The sequence below is a fragment of the Trichoplusia ni genome, chromosome 11 (assembly GCF_003590095.1).
Source record: "Trichoplusia ni isolate ovarian cell line Hi5 chromosome 11, tn1, whole genome shotgun sequence".
Lineage (NCBI taxonomy): Eukaryota > Metazoa > Arthropoda > Insecta > Lepidoptera > Noctuidae > Trichoplusia > Trichoplusia ni.
The window spans coordinates 2,206,027-2,232,249 of record NC_039488.1 but is presented as its reverse complement, the minus strand read 5'-3'; the positions used below and the strand labels follow the sequence as shown (position 1 = coordinate 2,232,249).

The following is a 26,223-nucleotide window of genomic DNA, read 5'->3' as shown; positions in this document are numbered from 1 at the left end:
ACCTTAGTAAGATATAAAATACAGTAACACGGAAATACTCCCTGAACCGAAAAGAGCCAGTTTCATTTGTACTAACACGCCATCCACTAATTAATCGATGACCTGTTTACGTAATCAAGTATTTAAGAATTAATTATTATGACGCAATATTATGAAAATACCATTAAAACCATAAATATTATTATTAATCTTGAAAATTAAATGGTTGAAAAAAAGCTTACATAATATATGTCACTGTATAATTTTAGTTACTTTAAAATCCAAACTTTTGTAAAGTATTACTATATATTAAATGATGTAACCGTTTACTCACGCGTATCTATCGGGGTAGCCCGACTAGTTTCGGACCCAACCGGAGTCTTTAATCATGAGCTGACGCGGCGGGATCGCGAGTCGAACTACCCGATAAATACGCGTGAGTAAACCGCTACATCATTTAATAACGAATCATTCTCACGATAGTTACTATCAAAATATTACTAGATACTTTTGTAAAAAAAAAAATTGTTTTGATCTTTGAAACCAACACACAATTTCCGAAACTATTGCGAGACAACTTTTTCTTTTGAACTTCATATCATTATTTAGCGAACATAAACCTATTTTTAAATCAAGCGTTGACAGATTGAATCGTTTGTTGGCCTTAGTCACAAAAATAGACATAGTGTCAAACGTACCCACAGTCATAACACCGACAATTGATATAGTCGCAACGAATGAAAGGTCAATGGGAATGAAGATCTTAAAATACGGACCTTTCAAGGTATGTTATTGGAATTCCACTGAACACAATCGGGATCCTCCGTATTCCGTATGAACTGTTTTTGACTGGGTTCCCTCGTTCGGTAAATGATTTCCGATGTCGTAATGTGAACCCAAAAATTCCAATAAGAGCAATCCTGTGTTGTATTTAATATTCGATGTTTAATTATTTTTAAAGACAATCGTTTTGGGTTACATAGTGGTTTCTTAGGTTTACGCGAATGTTAGACATTGAAATGAAACGACTTTTACGGATTTTATCGCGGTTTAATTTTTGGTTTTAGTTCCCGACGTTTCGACACCTTTGCAGGTATCATGGTCACGGGCAGACTGAGATGGTGTTCGTCTTGACAGAAGATGTTGCTCGTTCTACCTTCATATTTTTAATTAATTATTTATGGTCCGACCTACGCAGTATGAGCTCACTGTGTCGTGATGTCTTGCAGCGCTGCTCTTGGGTTTAGCTTTGAGTTTTTGTATTATTGGGTCCCAAGTAGGTGATATCTTCCAGCTATCTTCTCTATTGAAATTAGGGTGTTTTTTAATCTCAATAGCCTCGCGAAACATCCTTGGTAGGAATTTGGATTCTTTAGCGAGGATCTGTGGTTGATCAAATCTAATATAATGGCTGGAGCCTTCAGCATGTTCGGCGACTGCAGACTTCGTTGAGCGGCGGTGTTTGACGTCAGCTATGTGTTCTTTTACGCGGGTCCCTATGCTTCGTTTAGTTTGACCGATATAAGAGAGGCCGCAGTCACAATCTAGTTTGTATACTCCTGCATCTTGTAGAGGTATGTGACACTTGACAGATGGTAGGGACTGGCTAATCTTCTTGGGCGGCTTGAAGTATGTTTTAATTGAAGCTCGCTTCAGGATGTAACCAATCTTGTCAGTGACTCCTCGGACGTATGGTAGTACAGCAGGCAAACGATCAACTGTGGCTGGCTTCACTCGGTTTCTGTGACGGGGCCGTGGAACTTGGAGCTTGTTGTCTCGCAGTACTTGCTTGACGTGTTGAAGCTCAGCGGCAAGGTGTCTGTCATCACAGAGTCCGTGTGCTCTCTGAAACAAAGATTTTCCCACGGTAGCTAACTGTTTAGGGTGGTGGTGAGATTCACCGTTTAAGTACCTATCTGTATGGGTCTTTTTGCGATACACGGTGTGACTTATGGTCTGATCAGGATTCCGTTTAACTAATATGTCTAGGAAGGCAAGAGATTTGTTATCCTCCAACTCCATAGTGAATTGAATTTTGTTATTTATGGAGTTGAGATGTTTTAAAAATGCATTTACTTGGTTAGATGGTAAAATTGTGAAAGTGTCATCTACGTACCGTTTATAAAACCTGGGAGTGAAAGGAGCTGTTTTTAAGGCTGTCTCCTCGAAGTCTTCCATGAATATATCAGCGACTACAGGGACCCAATAATACAAAAACTCAAAGCTAAACCCAAGAGCAGCGCTGCAAGACATCACGACACAGTGAGCTCATACTGCGTAGGTCGGACCATAAATAATTAATTAAAAATATGAAGGTAGAACGAGCAACATCTTCTGTCAAGACGAACACCATCTCAGTCTGCCCGTGACCATGATACCTGCAAAGGTGTCGAAACGTCGGGAACTAAAACCAAAAATTAAACCGCGATAAAATCCGTAAAAGTCGTTTCATTTCAATGTCTAACATTCGCGTAAACCTAAGAAACCACTATGTAACCCAGTACGGACTGGACATAGCAAATAAAATACGCCGGTTGGAAGATCTCAAAACTAAGCGCGCAAGATACACAACATCTTTAGCATTCTTGAAGAGATGCCGTGACCACAATCTCATCCCAACGTGTCTCAAGATATCACCTAAGAAAGACATACGAGGGAGCGCCAAGATCCTCCATCAGGCAAGCAAAAAGTTACTCGTACTAAAAATTCACGAAACTCGTTCCGACCTACAAAATTTAAACAAAACCGTTGAGATCGTGACTAATGATTTGAAAACAGTTTTATCAACTTTCGATTTTGATACATGCTTAGAAAAACTAAACAAGCGCGAAAACACCAAATATCTCGAGAGCAAACTAAACTTAATAAATAAATATGAAAAATTAAAATCAAAATCGAACGCGTCAAACAAAATAAACGAAAACGGAACGCGCCCGCCAAACGTCAACCAATCACGCGCAGTTATAAATCTGTCAAAACAAACGTTAGATACACCGACCGTGCAAGTACTACAAAAAGGTTTAAATTTCGCTGTAACACCGCGTAGAATACCGTACGAGGACATTATTTGCAATGTTGAGACTTGCCTGTTCAACAATAACGTGAGGAAGGAAGATTTGGAGGCGATACGCCAAGATATATCATCTGTTCTACGTCGAAGTGTAGTGCCCAAACCAAACCTCCCTAAAGCCGAACATCTCGCTTTAAAGAACCTCAAGAACAGACAAGATGTAACTATACTCCGTGCAGATAAAGGAAACGCTACGGTCGTCATGGATACATCAGACTACAATGCAAAAATAGAAGATCTATTGTCGGACTCAAGTACATATAAAGCAGTGAAAACTGATCCTACCAAGAAGGTGTTAACAACCACCACCGCCTTGGTTAAGAAACACTCCGAAGCATTAAGTCTAGATGTCACATACTTATTACCTACATGCGCGAAACCACCTAAACTGTATGGGTTGCCTAAGATACACAAACCAAACGCCCCGCTTCGTCCTATTGTAAGCCAAATCGACACACCAACCTACAGATTGGCTCAACACGTCGCGAAAACACTCTCACCACTCAGAGGCAACACGACAGCGTTTGTGAAGGATTCATACCACTTTGTCAATGAGATTAAAAATCTACATCTTCATGACAATGAAGTAATGGTTAGTTTCGATGTACAGTCCCTGTTTACATGCCTACCAGTTAAGGATTGCATTGAAATTGTCTCCAAGAAGCTAGCAGAGAACAACTTACCTCTAGCATATGCAGAACTCTTAGAACACTGCCTCACATCTGGCTACCTGCTGTGGAACAATCATTTCTATGTACAAGTAGATGGTGTAGCGATGGGCTCGCCTGTATCCCCTGTAGTCGCTGATATATTCATGGAAGACTGCGAGGAGACAGCCTTAAAAACAGCTCCTTTCACTCCCAGGTTTTATAAACGGTACGTAGATGACACTTTCACAATTTTACCATCTAACCAAGTAAATGCATTTTTAAAACATCTCAACTCCATAAATAACAAAATTCAATTCACTATGGAGTTGGAGGATAACAAATCTCTTGCCTTCCTAGACATATTAGTTAAACGGAATCCTGATCAGACCATAAGTCACACCGTGTATCGCAAAAAGACCCATACAGATAGGTACTTAAACGGTGAATCTCACCACCACCCTAAACAGTTAGCTACCGTGGGAAAATCTTTGTTTCAGAGAGCACACGGACTCTGTGATGACAGACACCTTGCCGCTGAGCTTCAACACGTCAAGCAAGTACTGCGAGACAACAAGCTCCAAGTTCCACGGCCCCGTCACAGAAACCGAGTGAAGCCAGCCACAGTTGATCGTTTGCCTGCTGTACTACCATACGTCCGAGGAGTCACTGACAAGATTGGTTACATCCTGAAGCGAGCTTCAATTAAAACATACTTCAAGCCGCCCAAGAAGATTAGCCAGTCCCTACCATCTGTCAAGTGTCACATACCTCTACAAGATGCAGGAGTATACAAACTAGATTGTGACTGCGGCCTCTCTTATATCGGTCAAACTAAACGAAGCATAGGGACCCGCGTAAAAGAACACATAGCTGACGTCAAACACCGCCGCTCAACGAAGTCTGCAGTCGCCGAACATGCTGAAGGCTCCAGCCATTATATTAGATTTGATCAACCACAGATCCTCGCTAAAGAATCCAAATTCCTACCAAGGATGTTTCGCGAGGCTATTGAGATTAAAAAACACCCTAATTTCAATAGAGAAGATAGCTGGAAGATATCACCTACTTGGGACCCAATAATACAAAAACTCAAAGCTAAACCCAAGAGCAGCGCTGCAAGACATCACGACACAGTGAGCTCATACTGCGTAGGTCGGACCATAAATAATTAATTAAAAATATGAAGGTAGAACGAGCAACATCTTCTGTCAAGACGAACACCATCTCAGTCTGCCCGTGACCATGATACCTGCAAAGGTGTCGAAACGTCGGGAACTAAAACCAAAAATTAAACCGCGATAAAATCCGTAAAAGTCGTTTCATTTCAATGACAATCGTTTTGTCACGACGAAAGCGTATTTCTGTATTACTTTCTTTTGTCTATTTAAAGCCGAATACTTCTTATGTACACTGACTTGTATTCCTTGATGACATTCATACTACTGACGTAAATAATGACAGTGTGAAAAAAACATTGAAAATTTCTTATCTTACATCATCCTTCAAATTATTATCTTAGAACTGCACGGACAACCGAGAGTTTGAGGTCAACAAAAGCATTTTGTAATCCACGAATGCTTGTGTTGGCAGCATCACGTCATTTATCATCACAGCGTCAACTTAAATTAAAATCAAACTACTCTCCTTTAATACACAGTATTTCTAAGCGTATAAGGCTATGTTCACAAATGCTGCCATACTTATAACAAGTGCGACATCCCTCATTGACATGGAACAAAATGGATTTTAAAATTCGCCGAACTGAAAGTTATTTTTACACGAACCTAGTACGTGTTCTCTTGGTCTTAGCATCATTACTTGTGACGTAGTGCCGCCGTTCCATCGTTAAATTTTCTACGAAACCATTACTTTATTTTCATATGCATGGGGATTGCACATTTTCGTGTTACTGTAAAAAGTGAGTCATTAGTTTTGTGACTTGCACTCTATAGGTTGACTGGAATATACTAATGGATGTGCCGCTTACCGTAACAGGTTTGTGAAACGGACAGTGGCGTGTGTGTCAGGTATTAGTTTTCATGTATTTTTTATTTTAGGGTACAGTGTGTTTAAAAACCTATCGTGCACACTTTTTGTAAAGGGAATATATATAACAGGTCAATAAACTTACTTTGATATTGCTGCCGAAAAAAATACCAGCCTATGTCTAACAGCTTCTTCGATATAGGCTACTTCCCGTAAAAGAAAAGTCGAAAACATTTTACAAAACTCTGAAACTTTTTAAATAAGTTGTATTTAGGTCCACTCGCTTCATTCATATATTTTAAGTCATGCAATTAAAATGCTGTAACGGTTAAGCAAATGATTTTTATTTATTCTTACGATAAATTCAATTTTAATTACACTCAGTATCTTCTGATCATTTATTAGTGCAATAGTTATCACAGTTTTATTAGGCACTAGCATGTCCATAATAAATCCTACACATAAACATTTAACCCGTTTCAGGATTTATTTGATTGTTTTCATGACTTGCACGCGTCCCGGATTGCCCTGCCGATAACATTTTTTTATGTTCAAACTGCGAAAGAGGTTACGACCCTTCCCTCGATGCATGAGTGACAAAGAACTTTTGTATGACCACTAAAGTCTGTCGAGAAGTTGCACAAAGTGGGTTTTTATTGAAATCAATAGTTTGGGTTGTCATATAAGTAGAACTCTTGCAGTTTCTGATAGAAGTACGCTTTATTACCAAGTTTATATTTTTATATTCAAATCCAACACTTCTATTCATTAAAGTACCGTACGAAGCGCTTAATAAGTTAATGACCCGCATAAAATAGGCACTTGTATTATAATCAATGTGTCCAAGTCGTGACAGTGAATTTCGAACACATTTCATGTTACTCAATCATTAATGAATTCATAATTCAACATAATGAAAGCTTAAAATACTTTAAACTCTGTCATTCGAGTGTGATTAATCAGCGCATGGGGCATCACCTCTTAATTTGTAAAGTGTCAAAATAAACAGATTGATTAAATTATGTACAAAGGTTGGTTCGGACGCGAAGGTGGAAAATGAGTGGATTCATTAGTCCACGTGACTTGCAGTGTAAAAGCGAATGTCACCGGCCACTCCCGGGCAGGCCGGCGCGGCGGCAGGCCGCTCGGCCGCCCCCACGGTTTACTGCTTTTAAAATACAACCCGGATTCACCGGCTCCATTACACTAATTACGTTTCGAATTTAGAACGCTCATGTTTATTTATATTGTTTGTTTTGTTCAAACTTTATGACTCTTATAAAAATTAAAGTGTCCAAATTGACTCATTTTGGTTGAGCCACCAATAAAAACACTCCGTTGTTAATTGACTCAAAAATCGACTAATTAATGATATCTTAAGTTTTAATTACGCTATAAAAAATGGAATTAACCCACTACCGTGTTGGTTATTAATTTGGGTTTATCAGATTTAACTTGAAACTGGTTTATGAAAGTTTTTGTAACACCAACCGCTTTATCTGATAATATTTAGCCAGCCAACAATAGAATTTTCCCTTATCCTGAATTTCGCCTTAACAATTTCGTGGAGTTTACCTTGCGTATAGATTTCTATAGATAGAGCTTTATAATCTTTATGGCGGGCTATGAGATACATTAATGTGGGCTTATTATACTCGTATGAGTCGAAATTAACGGTATCAAGTGAATACCAGCGGGGGTATACAAACTACATGGACGATAAGGCCGCAATAAAGTCGGGCCTCATCACACTATTTCGTAATTGGATCGTAAACTTCTGTAAAATTATTACCTGTCTTTACTAGCTCCTTTTCATGACTATTTTATTTGCCTACTGAACATTCCCAAACAATCGTAAGACCAATAGCATTAACCTATTGGATAACATTTTATTGCGACTCAAATTGTTGTAAAACTGTAAAAAATAACATCTCAACAGTTTTGTATAATCAGTTGACATTTTATTTTAAAACATTCTTTTCTTCACGTTGAAATTACAAGCAATAAACTGTCACCGTATTTTTCAATTTTATAGTTTTTTCTAAATATTTTATCAGGCTCTGAGTGAGCTTAAAACGACTTTTTCTTTTATATCTAACAATGCGGCTCTATTATCTATGAAACACGCTTTTATTAGCTTCACCTGCATAGTTGTATGTTTGTATGTTTTTCTCGAAAGCGACAAGATGGAAAAAAACGAAAATTGGGCAATATATTTTGACCATGGCTCGCTTATATTGTAAAATTAGAATATTATACACTCTTAGAGTCGACAGAGGGATCCTTAAAAATACGAGTAGGAAATAAAATGCTTGAACTTCGAATACTACTTACTCTAATTTAGAAAACCATTTATATAAATCCATAATTCATGCAATAACGGTAAAGTATTATGTTGTCATTAAAAACGATTCCACATATACACAAACGCTATATATAGAACAAATACTCTTAATTAATTGCATAACAGTGCATTCACCGGACCAGTATTGGACGTCACGAGTTACACAAACATCGCTATCTGAGAGGTACATTATCGTATTGCAGTGACTGATTGATGCCAAAGGTCGAGCACATACGTAACAACCCGTTATCTATTACGATACGCGACTTTATCAGAACCAATTCTGTATAGGACATGATTTTTAAAAGCTTTTTCGTCCATCATGAAACGCCAATAGACTAATTACAAACGGTCAAATAGAATCGTCAGTGCTGAGTAAGCATTTGTAACCGGTAAACTGAATTTCATACGGTCTGATTCAACGCATATTCATAGCAGAATGAACTAGTCTGTTCACCACATGTACACTGAGATAACGTCATTAGATAGCTTCATCTGTCAATTGAGGCATGACCACCGACATATCGAATGCCTGGCATTCGTCGTCACTAATACTGGATTAATTATCTCGTGTTGGCAAGCGGCTTACGAGAAATGACCCTTCGTTACTGCACCTTGTGCAAAGCATGATTTAATGTAGTACGTCGGGCAGTCGGCATTAGCTCGACAACAATAACATTCATTACTAGCAGTCAGCTGTTCAGCTCATACTTCTGTCCCAGTGCGCAAAGTAATTTATTCAGGGCGTGAGTTCACAGCCGTGGCTACCAGACTCAATCCGTCCATAGAGGCTTAAATTAAAAACGTCATAAACCTCGTCTGATATGAAGGTATGTGTGTTTAAAACAAAAATACAAACGTCCATGCAATCTAAGCGCCATGATGGTTTCAGTATCTTGTTATTTCTCAGTTTAATTTAAATATGTAAATTTTATTAGGCATAATACAGACTGAGGACTCTTGAATTGCAAATGAATGTGACATTACGTTTTATAGGCTGGTAGCCAATTCGCCGGCTCGTTTCCTTGGAGCTGACGGCAAATTTTCACTTAGAAGTGCCCTCAGATTTAGTGGTATTCAATTGGATACTCATTCGACAGACTTAACAGCCTGATTAATTTTAATGTAACTAGCACTATACAAAATGTAATCTGGTAAAAAGGATGGCGGATATCTCACAAGAGCGCTACACTGCAGCTTCCAATCTGTCCGCTCGTTCGTGAAGCTTTTCGTAGAAATGAAGTCTTCAAACTATTTATCGAAGTGACGCATGATATGCGTGTTGATTTACGAGCGACCTAAAATACTTCTCAGTTTAAATTAATCGTTCTCCTTTCAAATGAACCGGCTAGTCGTATAAGTAATTTGGTCTGCGTGTAGTAATTTACTATGGGCTCGAGTATGGGAAGAAGTCTGGAATAGACAATTAGATTTCAACAATACGGTTTGTTAATGTAATGCTATCGTTACTAATGGTAGTTCTCAACGTTCACTTACTATACGGTATTTAATTAGATACCTTTTCCGTTTCAAAATTACCTACGGATCTATTTTATGATTGTAGACTATTAGTAAACACAAATGATGTATAAATGACCCTTTTTCCTAATTTCGTTATTGACGCGTTGCCGCAATAAATATTAACCACATATTCCTTAGGTCTGGATGTGAATGAAGATCATGGTTTTGAAATATTATTATGTTAATATGAAGTAAACCATACCTACTTTGAAATGGGAGGTTAAATTTGAGCCAAAAATAACTAAAACCCATATTTCTAAAAGTCTCGCATTTTCTGTTCAGTAAAAAAAGCATTAAATGATTCCTAAAAGTACCAACAATAATCAATCGCAGTGAATTTAAATCAAAATATTATTATCGATGCGGTCTTAACAAGAGTTACAATCTCCGAAGACACGATAATCGCGAAAGCATTCACTCAATACATATTTAATGGTAAAGATGAAAGACGGATTTCGTAAAGCTTAATTCCATCGTTGGCCGACAGAAATATGTTCCTTTTCATATAAAACGATCCTGACACAAATCCTTAAAAATGTGTTATTGGGAGGTACGGGCTCCGAGCAATATTGAAGGTAGTCACGCGTTCAACGTTAGGGAAATCTTACCGTAAAATAAATGGACGATTTCATAATCCACGAGGTTATATAAAATGTCGAAAAACTATTTTTAAAACGAAAATAGCTTATGCGATGTTCGGTTAATACTTTTATACGAAAGATTTTAAATACTTAAGAGGATTAGGTCGGTTTAGCTTTTGTTTTTTCGGAACTGTAAACAATGTTTGGCTTCATTTATGAATTGTTTATTGATGCATTACAGGTATTTTTGTGATACCTTCACATATCTGACTTTACTTTAAATTGGTTTGTGTGATTTGTGTCCATGTTATAGAACAAAGCACTAATAATCATGTTAGCAAGGACGGTCCTTAATAAATGCTCCTTCCTTCTCGTGACACTTGGGGCGTTATGATTTTCCGAAATTCCAATATTAAGAATCTAGGTTTTCTCCATAAATAAGTAAGTACATGTAACAGGAAACTACCATATAGGTACTATTCTAATATTGTCGTCTGCTCAAAATAGCTGTGTTGAGTCGTGTTCAGACTGTTCAGGTTTAAATTTTTGTTAATATAGGTATCTGATTGGAGTATGTTTTCTACATCGTTAAATTGGACTATTTAAACACTGGAAACTAAGATTTTTTTCTTAATATATCTAATAACACTTGGTTTTCAGGTCAAGGTTATGATACTAAGATGTTTGTAAATCACGAGGTGCGACTAAACGGATTTAGATGAGATTTAGTACAGAGCTGGCGTTACCCGGATTAACACGCAGGGCTTTAATCCCTTCGCTAACTTTTATCATCGGCCGTGGTATTCGCAAAATATTATTAGGAAAACTATATAATAATAGGTGATCTTCAAAAAGCCTTAATTACATTATGAAACAATTTTTGTTTTACTATACCTAATATTGGGCTGTTGCCCCTTTTTTTTAATATTTTTTATGTTTTCATCATCATTGCTAACGCTAATCAATTAACATTGAGAGCATAAAGATAATAATTCAGTCTCAGATTAATTATTTAGGTGTAACATAAAAAGAAATGTCTATTTTAAGTACACCGTACGCTATACGTGCCTGTGATTTCAACTCAACAAGGAGCTGTGAAATCTCAGTTTCAGTCTAGATTTTCTCAAGAATAAAGCTGCTAGTAACAAGTCAGTAAATATCACCAACCACGTACAATAATAACGTGTTGAGTGCATATCTTTCTACACTTTCGCCTTAATATATTCTACGGTTGGCTACCATGTAAACTTTGCTCTTAACCTCCCCTCTCGCTAAGATGTTTGCGTTGGCTACGGTGAATGAATATTTACAACCTACTTTGTGTATGTGTATGCCACTTTTGGCAATAGGCCGAGAATGAACAACTAGAGTTTCCGCTCTTGACACCATTGCCCATTATTTTTTCTATAACAAATGTTTCCACTACTCAACATAAAACTACTCTGAATTATCTCGAGAAAAATTCTTCATTCTATTTAAAAATAAATTTTGGGATTCTTGGCGCTAAAGCCAAATAGAACACAATAATATTATTGTCAAATAAATATATGCAGTAATTATGTGTAGATATACAAAACGTTACAAAACACCGTGACACGAGCATTATACAGAAATTTTGTATTCATTACGGATACGATTCGGTACACCCGCCGCATTATAATAAAATAAATAAATTAAAAGCTTTATACGTGGGTGAGTCAATCCCGCTGCGAGCTTGCAAGTTACGGGATCAGTCCCCGTACTATGTGCTTTATAGAACGACTTTTGCTATCAGTTAGAGCGAGAGAGTGCAATACATTGCGCGTGGTGGTCTTAATCCCACAACGACAGACCTCATATTAAAATCAAACATCTTAAATCAAGCAAGAATACTAGACAAACGAGTGTTATAACAATAATTACACACTCAATTTCTTTCACAAACATAATAGCTTACATATCGGTATCTGAGTCCCTAATTTCGGTTGTAAAGCGAGTATAAACTGAGGGATAATTGTTAAGACGGAGTGAGCCTATTCGTTTGTAATGTGTTCTTAGCTTTACTGAATTTTAACGAGACTTGGTGACGGATCGCGGATTCGCGGCATCATCAAAGTGACGGAACAAGGAATTCTGTTAAAACTTTTGACGCGCTCGATTAGTTACTCCCGAGGTAGATTTCAAATTCAAATTTGTTTCGTCGGATACGTTGAATGGTGTTAATTTATATGCCCATATATTTGTAACATATTGAGGTTTCTTGTGTCTGTTTTGTTGACAAGTTCGAGATGTCTGAGTTTTGTATTGTGTTAAATTATAAATGTGTTGCTATGGTGTATGTAAAACATGTTGTATGGTTTTCTCGCTCTAGCTTATGTAGGTGGGTTAGTAGAATGTTCATATTTCGTTAAGTAACTTATTCCTAGAGACTCTATTATTTGTCACGTTCTTCATCAAAAAAAATTCTTTGATCAATTGGGCCAAAATACTAAAAACAGAAGATCATAACTGTATATTAATATACATAGGAATCCTTAGATACCTAATTACGAAAGTAATCAGAAGCAGTTACTAAAATTCTGGGAACTACTTGATCGCCGTAATAAGTCCGTAAACCAAATGTATTGATTTTATTTCTAAGAACCAATTAGCTCCGAATAATAAGATAAGGGCTATTTGGTTTGTAGACAAGCCCTATGATTTATCATCTTCAAAGTACCTTGTCCTTTAGTTATTATGAATTAAGGTCACAGTCAACTAAAATTGTTAGATACATGTAGCAGAACTTGACTGCACGGATACCCGGTTGAAGACACCTCTCCAATCCGCCTAGAACAAGCGTTCGTGTGCTCCACTGAATGCTTGTTCTGAGTCCGGGTGTCTATGTGCATGTAACTTGAATGTTTGTGAAATGAGCCGCTACAAAAGGATTTATTGGAACTAATATTTACTTAACGATAAAATGAAGGCAAGTCTTTCAAATACAAAAAAGAGGTTCAAATGTTTTAACTCCTAACCTAAAATACAATGAAAAATTGTATCAGCAGAGGAATGTTATTCCGGAAACCTCACAAACTAAGCAAAAGACCCGACTAATTTAGAAGTCAAATAAACTGTGAATGACTGCCTCCTGCACAGATATTTTCTCACATTTTATTAACTACTTTCTTAGCAATAAAACGCGAAGATCTCCTCAAATGGCACTTAAACCGTTCTGCGTTGAGTGTCACATAAAATGGCCGATAGGCACCGGAATTAACTGTTCACTATAACATTTGTTAGTAATAGTTTCTTAGGCTCAACCCTACTATCACAATTACGTTTTCTTAGTGAGTTTAGTCGCATTTTGGTTACTATCAAGCGAGATATAAACGAAAATACGCACGCATTTGAACTAGTAATAATTAGAAGAGATAATTAAACTTAATATCGCGTAGTTTTATGTTTAAACTTTATGTTCTGTCATCATTGTTAGTATTTGTACACAGTGAAATGATTGTCAAAATTTTTTAGTGTTTTTTTTCCATAGATTTTATAAATTGCATACTCACCTATTGATCTTTCAACCTGATTGTATTATCGATATACAAATGTTTCAAATTTGTAACAACATTTAATTTATTTACTTATTTGTATCCTGAATTATGTAACTCGAAAAAGAACATAAAGTAAACAGAATTATCGGTAAAAAGGCACAACTCATTTCGAATTCAAATCTGTGATCGGCATCGTTTATGTAATGGCGGTCTTATACATGTTAAAATGTACAACTTTGTACATTCTACATTTAGAATTCTAGGACTTCTATACATTTTAAGTAGGTGACTAATATGTTTCCATTTTACTAGTAAAGTCGAAGACCTGAGTAACTTGCTCTATATTGCCTCTATTGAGACTTATTTGTAGACCGTTCAGCAACTAAGTGAAATATACAACCTGTAATATAAAACACATTTGTAACTCATTTCATGTTCAAAATGGAAAACGGAACCCTATCACTGAGGGTCAGCTGTATGTCTGGCCGTCAGTCCAAGCTGTATCTCATGAACCGCGGTGACTACACACTTAAAAAGTTCACAGAAAATGTATTTTATTGCCGCTGCAAGAAATAAAGATTGAGGCTTAGCAACGATTGCTACGGTCATAAATTTGTTGATGGGTGACAAATAAATTTGAGAGTGTGGTGTACCGACTTAATTTGGCTCCTAACCGATTCGATTTCCTTTAACCTATTTGCTTGGAACTTGTAGTATTGCGAATTATATTTTTGCACAATATCAAGTTGTTAATGACTTCTGCAGCTGCTTATATAAGCTAAAAAATAGAATACAGGTAAAGTCATCATTTGAAAGATCAAAACTAGGTACGTGGTCGTAGCAGATTATCATGGACCAAAAGATTAGATTATGTTTCTGAAAATCTCGTGTCACGGTGTACGTAATTCAACTATGTATGTACGTAATTGTATGTTATGTATTTTGTGGAATAGATATTCCCCAGAAAGACGTTGTTTTGGGGGAATATTATCTTTACTTCTTTACTAATATATAAAGCTGAAGAGTTTGTTTGTTTGTTTATTTGTTTGAACGCGTTAATCTCAGGAGCTACTGGTTCAAATTGAAAAAATATTTTTGTATTGAATAGACCATTCATCGAGGAAGGTTTTAGGATATATACTATCACGCTGCGACTAATAGGAGCGAAGTTACAATGGAAAAAACAGGGTAGTTATAAATTATACATAACTTATATCTTCTAACCACGCGGACGAAGTCGCGGGCAACAGCTAGTTATATATATAAGTTATATAATAATATGGCAAAACAACGTTTGCTGGATAGCCAAATAATAATGTTTATAACTATCGCAGTTATATTTCATCAATTGAATAAATCAAAGCACCTTTACTAGCAACCAGTTTTAATTGCTCTGACTATGTAATTAAAGCCTTAGGTAATATTATAGAAAGCACTTTTATTCCCCATTTTAAACTTTAGATAATGACGTTAGTTTTAAAATGAGTTCTTTTAATTACTGAAACGAAAATACTTTTCTTGAAAAATTCGAGAGATTTCTTTTATCTGCATTTTCAAAGATTTTTTTTGTATTCGAACTAGCTAGCTACTTTGATAATTTTGGCGACAAAAGTTCTAATTTTAAGTCGTTTTCATGACCCAGTAGTGTATTATGTGCAATATTTAAGCCATTACATATACCTACTCACATGTCGGTCAACAATAAAATTGGACCAACAGTAATTATAAATATGAATAATATAAAATTGCTACTATTTTATAGCGACGATATAATAACCCTTCTGCGCTTATTACCTAGATTCTATATATCGTGTTGTTAGTGCTGTAAAAGGAACCATAAGCGTTGATTAAGTAATAGGCGATGGACTGTATAGCGACATTTTTTTTTCAAGTAACGACTCCCGCCATATTTAAGAAATTTAAAACTTGTGTCGCGGGGTACAAACATTCAAGTCACACAAGTAACAAGGCATTAATACATCCAGAATCGAAATACAACTTTTTGGATCAAATAAATGCCTGTCCTATGTAAGGATCAAACCCGTAGTATCGTGGTGTCCTATACTACTCGGCTATTCAAGCCGAAAGCCGAGTGTTATATATTTATTATGTAGAATTCTAGAACATTGTGTACTAACAGCCACATATGCGTTGATTACGTAATGGCAATCGACTGCATAGCGACATTGTGTCATCGGAGCATAGGTTACTTACGAGAATTAGCTATAATTTATGAGCGTAGCTGTACTCGACCAGTCTCAAATTACACTTACAGTAACAAGCGAATTTGCATATTAAACAGTATTTCTTTTTTCCTCTAAACTATATATGAGTAATTAATATATACATTTAATAATATACATTTTAATAAATGCGGACAACATCACATACATTGTTCTGAACCCAAAGTAAGTTGCTAAAGCACTTGTGTTATGGAATTCAGTTACAACGAAGGTACCACAAACACCCAGACCCGAGACAATGTAGAAATGTGAATTTTTACATTGACCCGACCGGGGATCGAACCCGGGACCTCAGGGCTAGCGACACCTTGAAACCGGTGCGTACGCCACTCGACCACGGAAGTCGTCTTTAATAAAACAAATATTAATACATATTTGTTTTATTTATTATTCTTTTAAAAATAGAAAACATATGTCAGACTGTTCGATATAATTGTTATAGTATGTATGTAACTGAACTTACAAATACATCTAAGATCTGAAGGTACAATTTTAGCACTAAGTGGGTAGACATTTTAAATGAAACCCGCCTACGATAACTGAAATATTTCCAGCATCTAGCGGTCTATATTAAAAATAGTAGGTTTTTGATTTGAGACATCTTTATTACAAATTTATTTTTGGATGTTCAATAGAACGATTTGGAAATTACTTTAGGTCGCAATATACTCAGAAATATTTTATTACGATTAAATCAATCATATTAGAGTCGTCCGACTTGCTTTGCTCCTAACAGGGGTCCTTAATCGTGAACTGACGCGGATGTCGGCGATTTTTAGAATCACTATTTTCTTACCATTCTAAAAAGAAAAATGAATAGATATTCTAATTAAGAGAGCCTGATAAATAGACTGGTTCTATTCCCACCCAGTTGTCTAGTACTCATAATACAAACTTGGCTTAGTTCGGGTCGAATTGAGAAATAATGTATATATAATTAATAATAAATTTCACGTCCCTTCTAATAAAATAAATAAGACATGTCAAATTAAACAACAAACACCAAAAACTAGTCTTATCGCAAAACGTGTTCTATCAGTTTCACAAAATCAAACGCAACCAGGCGCCTAGTGTGGAACTATGTGGTTTATGTAAATATTTGTTTTTCATATCTTATCTGCAACATCTTTGATACATTTAAAACAACTTTTGAAGCCGAAAGTTGCCCTCGAACGAGTTGATGCAACATAACCCGTAGCTAAAATAAAGATACCAGTATAAAAACGAATAAACGGAAAGATTCAGTTTGAAACAAAGAATTGTCCAATTCCTATACAATTAAAAGCTTTTTTGTATAAACCAATAAAATTCCCCGTGGCCCTAAAACTAAACACTGTTTTGAAAACCGAAGACAAACTAGTCACTCTAGATTTAGGCAGCTAACTAAAAAGAACTTAACGACAAACTATATGATTTAGATTAGATTAGAATATTCTTTATTGTACACCATGGAATTACAGCAGTGATTCTTAATACATACAATGTTAGGGTACAATGGTGGTCTTATCGCTAAAAGCGATTTAAGGAGATAACTATAAAAGAAAACTAACAGAAACGCCAGTTCATTCTCAAATAACGTTGACATTTAATGAAAATACTTCAAACTCTTACTTAATATTGCAGACCTCCCGTCACCACATGACACGGGTCAATCATAGACTGTAATTTACCAACAAATTAAAACGTGACAAGCTTTTATTAGGTCGGCCACCTATTGTGTCACCGAACACATTCACAACACTTGATACATAAATAATTGGCCCCAACTACTGCGTTCATGGAAACTTCTTAAAGATAAATTACTCTGAAAATGTTAGTAGGTAATTGTGGGAATCCTAGAGCTGGATAGCTAAGGAATACTTTAGTCTTTGATAAAACTAAACCTTGTTTTTTTGCTTTGTTCAATCATTGAACCTTCAATTCATCATTCAATCACTTCAACGAAAACATGAACAAAAATTACAAATGAAAAATAATAATCAAAAAAATCAACAAACGAACATTCCGAAAAACAATATAATTCATTTAACAATTTGTCATCGCTACATAATGTCGTCCAATCTAAAAAGAAATGTCCGATGCCAATTACTAGAGTTCAGACCACATGAGACCAAACTACAAAAAACCTATTATTTATAATGACGCGTCGTGGGGTGCATAGAAAATGAAAACACTTATTATTTTATCGCCCCTTGATGGATGGTGTAAAGCATAGAATTGTAGAATGCTAGTGCTTATTCGATTTTAATAACGAATGTGTCACACATGTATTTGTGTAATACAGTTTGAATTAGATTTTGTAATGGATTTCACGTTTTATAGAATTACTTTATTTTAATGTTATTCAAGTTATTTTTTTAAATCGCTACATCGAATCCAATTATATTTTAGAAGATTAAAAACAAAGTATTTGTTTTGAATGAAAAGCTCTCCGTAGGTACTAAAACGCTTTTTTTGGCATAACCTCAAGTTGTCTTATTCTAAGGTGTAATATTGCTAATTTAATGGCAATTCAAGGATACAAAAAATACCCCGATTACAATAATAATAATTAGTAGCATAAGCAAAAAAAACACAGTCACGCCATTAATGTTGAATGTAAAAATGTTAATGCACCATTCCGATCCCTTAAAATAATGTCAGCAATTAGTGTCACTAATACCGCGTAACAATAAATTTCATTGCAATTACGACACTATTATGTATATTGCATGATTTTTTAACCCTCACCAAACGTAATATATTCTTAAGCTTTAACAAAGGGGGAGCAGAAGGGGAGCGAAAAGTTTTGTGCTTTTATCATGTGACGTATGAGAACGCAATGGAAATATATGATTATCGTTCCGTTCCTAAATTTATTCTACTGGGACAGTTATATACGATATTATTATTCCCTAAAAATATCAATAACTCGGTGACGATTCTGGCCAGAACGTGCAGTTGGTGTTTCCATAGTAGAACCAATTTAGGTAGCTAAGAAACAAATGTGTCTCAAATACTAAGACACAGCGAAGTTAGGCCATTCGACGTCGTTTACGCAATAGAGGCGGACCAAAGATCCCTTTGATACGTCTCAAGCCTAACAAATTATAGCGGATGGTCGGTCAACGGGCTCTTTACGATCCGCTTCCCAACACTGATGATGATTTAGATGCAAGGAATATCGGCCGGAAGCGACGCGATAATCCGCGGGGCCGCGTTGCCATGGCAACTGAGGGTATCGCGTCCCGACTCCCGCCCTTGCCACTAGTTCAGGGACACTTATCGTTATGGTAATAAATTGGTCTGGAATTCGTGCAATAACATCCGACCGAGACGCAATAAAAATGTTGATTTTGAATTTTGTTAGGATAGTGGATGGTATATGACTGAGAAGTCGAAGAAAGTGATTTTAATCGTATAAAAATAACAGAGATAAGTTTATATTAAAGGTGTTGTGTGAAACAGTTACTATACTAATTGAGATTGGAATGTAAAGAGGTTAAGCGTTGAAAAGAACTTTATTTAAAACTGACAGCTTTTATTTATTTTATAAAATAAGCGACGTTCAATCTATCTTGTGTATAATAAAGCAGACATTTCACGTCACATATCACTAAGCAACAAAGCTTCTAAAAATCCGCCATATAAAATGTAAATACGGCACAAAGTCCCCGATTTATTACCCGGCGACTGATGATGATATATCGACGTCGGCTGCTGTGTTGATCGTCACTTACCCTACCCTTATCACGCTGCACGTAATTTCGGATTCATTGCCCTCGGCCCCGCCGCCGGTGTCGGTCCGTGACTTTTATTAAAAAGAAAATATTTCATATTTATATCAAATGTACCGTTATAATAACGATGTTTATTTTTTACAGGTACTAATTGGCTATGAGAGGATGAGCCATGGAATCACGAAGCGCGCCGCCAAGCCCCGACGAGCCCGGGCAGGCGGTGTACGACAGTCGCTGTGGAAGGTTTCCACACCCTCCTACTCTTCAGCGGACATTCGCGAGCTGCCGCGAGACCACACGTCCCCGTCCTCATCACCGCCACGCTGCGTCAGAGCCGGCGCGGCCCGACGACCGGGTGCTAACCACGGCAGAAGTCCACGACTACCCATCTTCGGAATCTGGCATTGCAGCCGATTGCCCACATCCTCATACTAGTAACGCTGATGATAGCCCCTCCTATGATCGCTCAGACTATGAAGGCAATTCAAGTTATAGTCTGAGACATACACCTGATTATCATCACACATTAGACTGTAAACATCGGCCTATCGATTATAATCGTAGTCATACACCCGATTACAATCACGGTCATGGGTCAGACTGCGACCGAGCGCACGCGCGCTCACAGACTTCTCGTCGGCCGCACAGAAAGCATCGGCGAGAAGAAGACGACGGTGCTCAGTCACTTGATGAACGATGTGCTAGGGATCTAGACGAAATTCTACCAGCAAGACTAGCAGCTGTCAATTTATCACGAGAACCACCACCGCAAACATGGAATAGAAGCAACATCGCAGCGACTATGGAGCGATTTGAACCAGTTGACTATTCGTATGCGTATTATGACCATCACTTATCTATGCCCTCGTCGTCAAGGAAGGTAAATCGTCAACGTGGAAGAGGAGGTATTCCGCGAGACAGGTCATCACGTCATAATTATGTTACGAGGTACGGCACCGAAGAAAACATTTATGAAGAAATAACAGATGGTTCTAGAACGTGTCCTAAGCATCGTTATGCCCCCCGACAGTCACTAGTTTCTTTAGATAGAAGTGTAGTCGAAGAAGAAGTCCGTCGAGTAGAATCCAGGCACAAACGAATTTTGGGAGAGTTGAATCTTAGCGTCGAGGCAATGCTTATGCCAGAATGTGAATCCCCCGATTCCGAGCGGGCAGAAGACAGAGACAATATAGAGGAATTATTGCGAGTTGGACCGACGGATGAGCTACTTTCACCGGCAAGCTGTAATCCACCAGATTTAGACAGCGGGTTTAGTGGCAGCAGTAGCGGTGCGAGTTATGTCGGGAGTTTACGTCGTAAACCAACTGGATCAGTGCCGCACTTACCCGCTGTAGCTTACGGCACACGAGGTGCAGGGGTACGAATTCTAGGCGCAGACGAATGCGGTCTACGATGCCCTAAAGATGTCCCATCACCGCGCAGTTCCAGCTGCGGAGACGCAAAAACGAGCGGCTTTTGGAACAAAAAAGCTTGGAAGAAGATATCTGGGTTTTCTAGTTCTAACAGCATCAACAAAGCCGGGCTTACTGGTAAGTTCTTCATATTTTGAACACACAAACATTTTTCAATCTTCTTTAATGCATGCAAACTACAATAGCTGTTAATAGAACTTTATTTAATAAGTTTATTACTTCTGTATTTAGCTCAAACTAAACTTAAAACATAAAGCACATACTCAAAACATTCGTCGTCGCCCCTTAGGACGTATCACGAAACACAACGTAGTCATAAATCCAGTACAGAATGCTTAAAGTATAGAGTTTCATTCTGCCATAAAACGTGAATGAATACTAGCGGTATCAAGTCATGAAAACCCTGAGAGGATCATTCCTTTTTTTTTATTTGGCCCGCTTTCGTCCGCCCATAGGCGTTTTTCAGATGGACGCGCGCGCGTGGCTCTATGTTTGTTGTTTTCATTTTGGTTTAGTTGTTTGTTTTGTTAACGGTGCGGCGTTTTGCATTGCAGGTCTGCTCGTTAGGTACACTTTCCGGCGTAAGTCCGGCTCGCAGGGCTCTCAGGGCAAGCGGCGTGCCGAGCCCGTCAAATGCGATGCGTGCCTCTCACAGCGATGTTAGCCGCTCTATGGTAAGGCTCTCCGCCACACACATGCCACTTTGCTGGCAGATAGTACACTGGCTTCTTCATATAATTAGCTGGACATATACTAACATTCGATTAAATATACTTTCTACTAATAACAACTATATTCATGCAATTATAGAATTGGAAGTGCGCGTCCATATCATAGTTTGTCTCTTATTGAGATTTCAATCAATTTTATTTTTCTTTTATTTCGCAACCATACACAGCACAGTCATACACATAACAATCTTATTTTATACAAACAAAACTATTTAAAATATAAAGGTACAGCAAATAGAACCGGCCAGGTCAGAAACGATTAACGAAGTCGATATAAAGTTCCCTCATTAAGGTATCGTAGATATTACTTCTGCTAACTTCGACTTAAGATAAGTATTGTTCCGCAAGAGCCGAGACAATAGCGTGCGCTACCACTTAATTAAACCTCCTCGATACGATATAAACTATGAACAAGCGGAAAGTTTCCCTTTAATCCTCCAAGACAAACGTTCATTAAAAGAATATACAATTTAAAACCGTTCACATTGAAATGTCTTGGTTGCAGATGACGCGGTTAGGCCAAGCAGAGCTAAATCCAGAACAGCCACTATACCGTACAGGTTAATGATACTACTTATTACATAGGGACCATCTCCAACGGCGAGTGTCTTGCGATATTTCGGACTAGAATATCAGTTTGTAACGGAGTGCCGGAGTTTTACCGTGTTCGCAACAGGTTGCCAGAGGCGGCTAGGTTTAAGGATTGTTTTAATCGAGTTTTGTCCATTCGTCGGAGGTGTGATGACTCTCAGTCGTCGTTCACACGCAGTTTAAACGTTTCGTTTCGCAGCGGGCGCGCAGCGTATCGTCACAGAGAATAGTTTTGTGCTACAATGAGACACCCGCCCGTGGAAACTGTCCCTCACTTATCATCCCTTGACTTATAAATTTATTAATATACTAATCTAATATCTAACTGCATTTATTCTCATCTTTTTAACAAACTAACCTCAAATTTGTACTAGAATTTTCTTGTAATTTTAATAAAGTTTCCTTGTTACAGCTACTCCAACGGAAAACTGGTGGTGCCGCTGGATTCCCTAGCACAGAGCTGAGGGGCCAGTCCCCCTCGGCATTCCCGCCTCCAACTCCTCAGAGGGACTCCTCAACACCGCAGGCCAGCGGTAGACACCACCAGTGACGTAGTTCGACAACGAGCTAAGAACCATTGTGTCACTTGAAACGTTTAAAGAAACATTCCATTTTACTTCAACAATAGGTACGAGTATCGTTAATGCCACCTCAGCTAGTCTCAAAGACAAACTGTTCTTAGGTGTACCCAGTGTAAATATAGTGAACGGACATTCAAATAATACTGTAGGAGAAACGGGGAGAGTATACGTTGAAGTGATAGAAAAGCCTAAATTAATTATTTGTATTGTTATAACGATCGTTTCATAGAAACGTAATGACTACATTGTTGTTACTTATCAATTTTTAGTAGTTAATAGGTACATGAAAAGGCTGACAAAGTTGAAGAATCTGATTTTGTACATGATATGAGCTGCCATCTTAGCTAATATTTTAATTTTGTCTACCAATTTGGAATTTATCTGCGACATTTTCTATATCACAAATATTTGATAGTACATCGATATAATTCAATCTAAGTAAAATTCGTTCTAAAATGCTACAGATTTTGCCCAAACCATGGTGCTTGACATAACACTACAGTGACATCTTTCACTATTCTCACTACAAGCATTGTCGTGTAAATACGATTTCATGAGCCGAGCTACAAAAATTGTAAGGTCCAATCTATTTATTTCAACATAAATATAATAACGTGTAAAATTTTGTTTCATAAATGTTTTAAACGTTAATCACATTCGGTAATATTGTTATAATTGTTAGTACATAGTTGTATATTTGTAAATACATGCGAAAAACATGGTGCACTACTTTGTTTATAATTTATGTAAATAGATATAAATGTACCTATACAGTCACAGTCGTAATGCTTTATAATATTTTAAATGCAATCGTCGTACTTGAGTGTCACTTTGAATAAATGAAAAAAAAAAATGTCAAATATCGAATTTGTTTTGTATTTATTGTGGGATGTATCTCATGTGGTATATTGGTGTTGGGAATACATGCCTTTCGTAGTATTTTGGTATTAAGTCATTGATCCATTACGTTTACCGCCGCGGGCGTGAACGTCGTTTGTATGCGGGCCGGCGGCAAATGGAGCGCCGGCATTACATTACAGATTTGACATATGGGAATTACTATACGTGTTGATTACATACATAAATAAATCTGCTTTCACTCTACGCCAGCCGTCAATATAAATGAGTTCGTAATGTGGATATCGATTCACTGATGTTATTTCTTGAAACTAATTGATTAGGGGCGATTTTAATACAGTCGCGTACATTTTTAAACAGTAATCATTGATTATCGATGTTAATAACTTTTATCAGCGCAGAGTGAACATATTATGATTTATCCGTTTTCGTGAGACCAGAGCAATGTACATAGGTAGTGATATTGTATATTTTCTTTATATCAGTCAGTGGAGTCTGTCTTGTAACTAATATTATTCTAAACTCGACTGATACAACGTAAAATAATCTCAATGTTACATGAAATAATATTCTTTAATTGTCTGTAATTTAGTGATCGTGTTCAAGTCAAAAGAGATTTTTATTAAATAAATTACAAAAAGTCTTTGATTTTTATTTCTTACTCTGAGAGTCCTTTTTAATACGTTTTATAATCTACGTAAAAAGTACTTACGAATGAAGATGGAATCTAAATCTAATTATAAAAATGTTTTACGTACAGACTACAAGTACCTAATGGGTAATACACATTATAACAATAACTTGCGATTTTCTTCAGCTTTTTAAGTCTACTATGAACACATAATGGTTACGCATACCTAACTATAATTAAGCATATGTACTCAAGTAGGTACATACAGCATACTCAGGCGAACACGACCTAATTTACCTACATTACCTACACGCTCAGTAGGTACCCAGCTGAGCGACCTCCTTATTTTTATTATATATTATGCGATTGCTTATTCAGAAGCCCAAAAGCTTTCATCTCGCGAATCGAGAACAATCCTAAAATTCACCACAATACCTTGAATGAGTATAAAATTTCGCCCCGCACAGTAGGGGACCAGGTCTCCTTTATGCCTCTCAACGGGTTAATTGTTTAATTGCCAATAAAAATAAAAAACAGAGCATACATACACACCCTTTGTTTTTGAATACATGCAGTATACAGCTGCTTGTTAAACGATGCTTTATTGAGGTACTAACGACCGAAGGTATGGTTTATTACATAGGTAACTATAACATATGCTCTGTGAATATTAGTAAAGAAAATTTTACCTTCCCTGGTGATTTTGATGCCATTAGACGACGATGTAAAATAAACGGAACTTCTGCTTAACTTAAAAGATTTCGTAGAATATTTGAATTGAAATTACCGAGTCGAGTCGCAAACGTTAAGTACTTGCACGTCGCTATCGCATTAAGAAGCCATTGAAGCCAACAGTTCAGAAGTCGTTTTTACAAAAAAATCTAAGATTTTTGAATAAAAGATTTTTGTGCAAATAAATCAATCCTTAGCTAATCTACTTATCAATTGAATAGTGCAGTTAAAACGAAATGTCTGTAAACTATTATCTGAACTACTCCTGCAAATCTTAGACTTTAGACCACTCAGCCCAATTGTAAGAGGAAATTACAGCACTTATAAAATGTCAGACGTCGATTTTAAGTCTAAGTACTTATTGATTAATTCTAAAGCGAGCCCAACCAGGGGCGTAACCTAACGCTTTTGAATTTTTGAACATTAATTAAACGAGCAAAAATGACATTTAACAAAAATATTTAATTGGATCTGGTGAGATATAAAAAATAACATGTATTTATGAAGTTTGGACGTAACTTATTTGGATTTATTGGACACATACGTCACTAACTAACAAAAGGAATTCCTACAATCGAAAGCGAGCTTTATTAATTCGTTATTCGTAACATCCAGTCGGTTTCAGTGTCGTCAATTAATATCAATATAGCGTGCAGGGATTTGAGCATACCATACAGATGGCTGGCATTACACGTCTCGGATTGTTTTGTACGAATGTTCGGCTCGATAAATTAGAGACAAACAGTACCGCGTATCAAATGAATGCCGCATGTATTGACACGCCATATTGCTGGTGCCTTGATGGATGTACGGAAATCTGTTTGCTCTGCCGTATCGTTTGTTAGCTCTAATAATTGTCTGTCACGGATACGAGTTGCACACTTATCTTGTTTGTTTAATTGAAATGCCATTGTGACGGCTTTTATATAGATTTGTAGTACCGCAGTTCGATGACGTGTCTGCTGGCAATATTCTGGTGCATGGATAGGTACTCGTGTTATTTATAGAACGTCTCGAACGATATAAGTTAGGTATTTATAGATTCAGAAAGTGGGTGG

General features: G+C 37.0%; 1 protein-coding gene across 4 annotated transcripts in view; it reads left to right on the top strand.

Moving 5' to 3' along the window:
* LOC113499098 overlaps positions 1-26,223 on the top strand; it is a 268,950-nt gene that overhangs the window by 72,281 nt on the left and 170,446 nt on the right. Inside the window, exons 4-7 of one of the 4 annotated variants that reach the window (XR_003401064.1) lie at positions 19,753-21,158; positions 21,596-21,715; positions 22,278-22,332; positions 22,776-23,304. Coding sequence is in view for 3 of the 4 variants with exons in the window: in XM_026879452.1 (XP_026735253.1) it covers positions 19,781-21,158; positions 21,596-21,705 (1,488 nt within the window). In the remaining variant the exon portion in view is untranslated. Of the gene's footprint in view, positions 1-19,752; positions 21,159-21,595; positions 21,716-22,277; positions 22,333-22,775; positions 23,305-26,223 lie in introns of those variants that run through there. The other 3 variants (XM_026879453.1, XM_026879452.1, XM_026879454.1) reach the window with 3 other exon arrangements.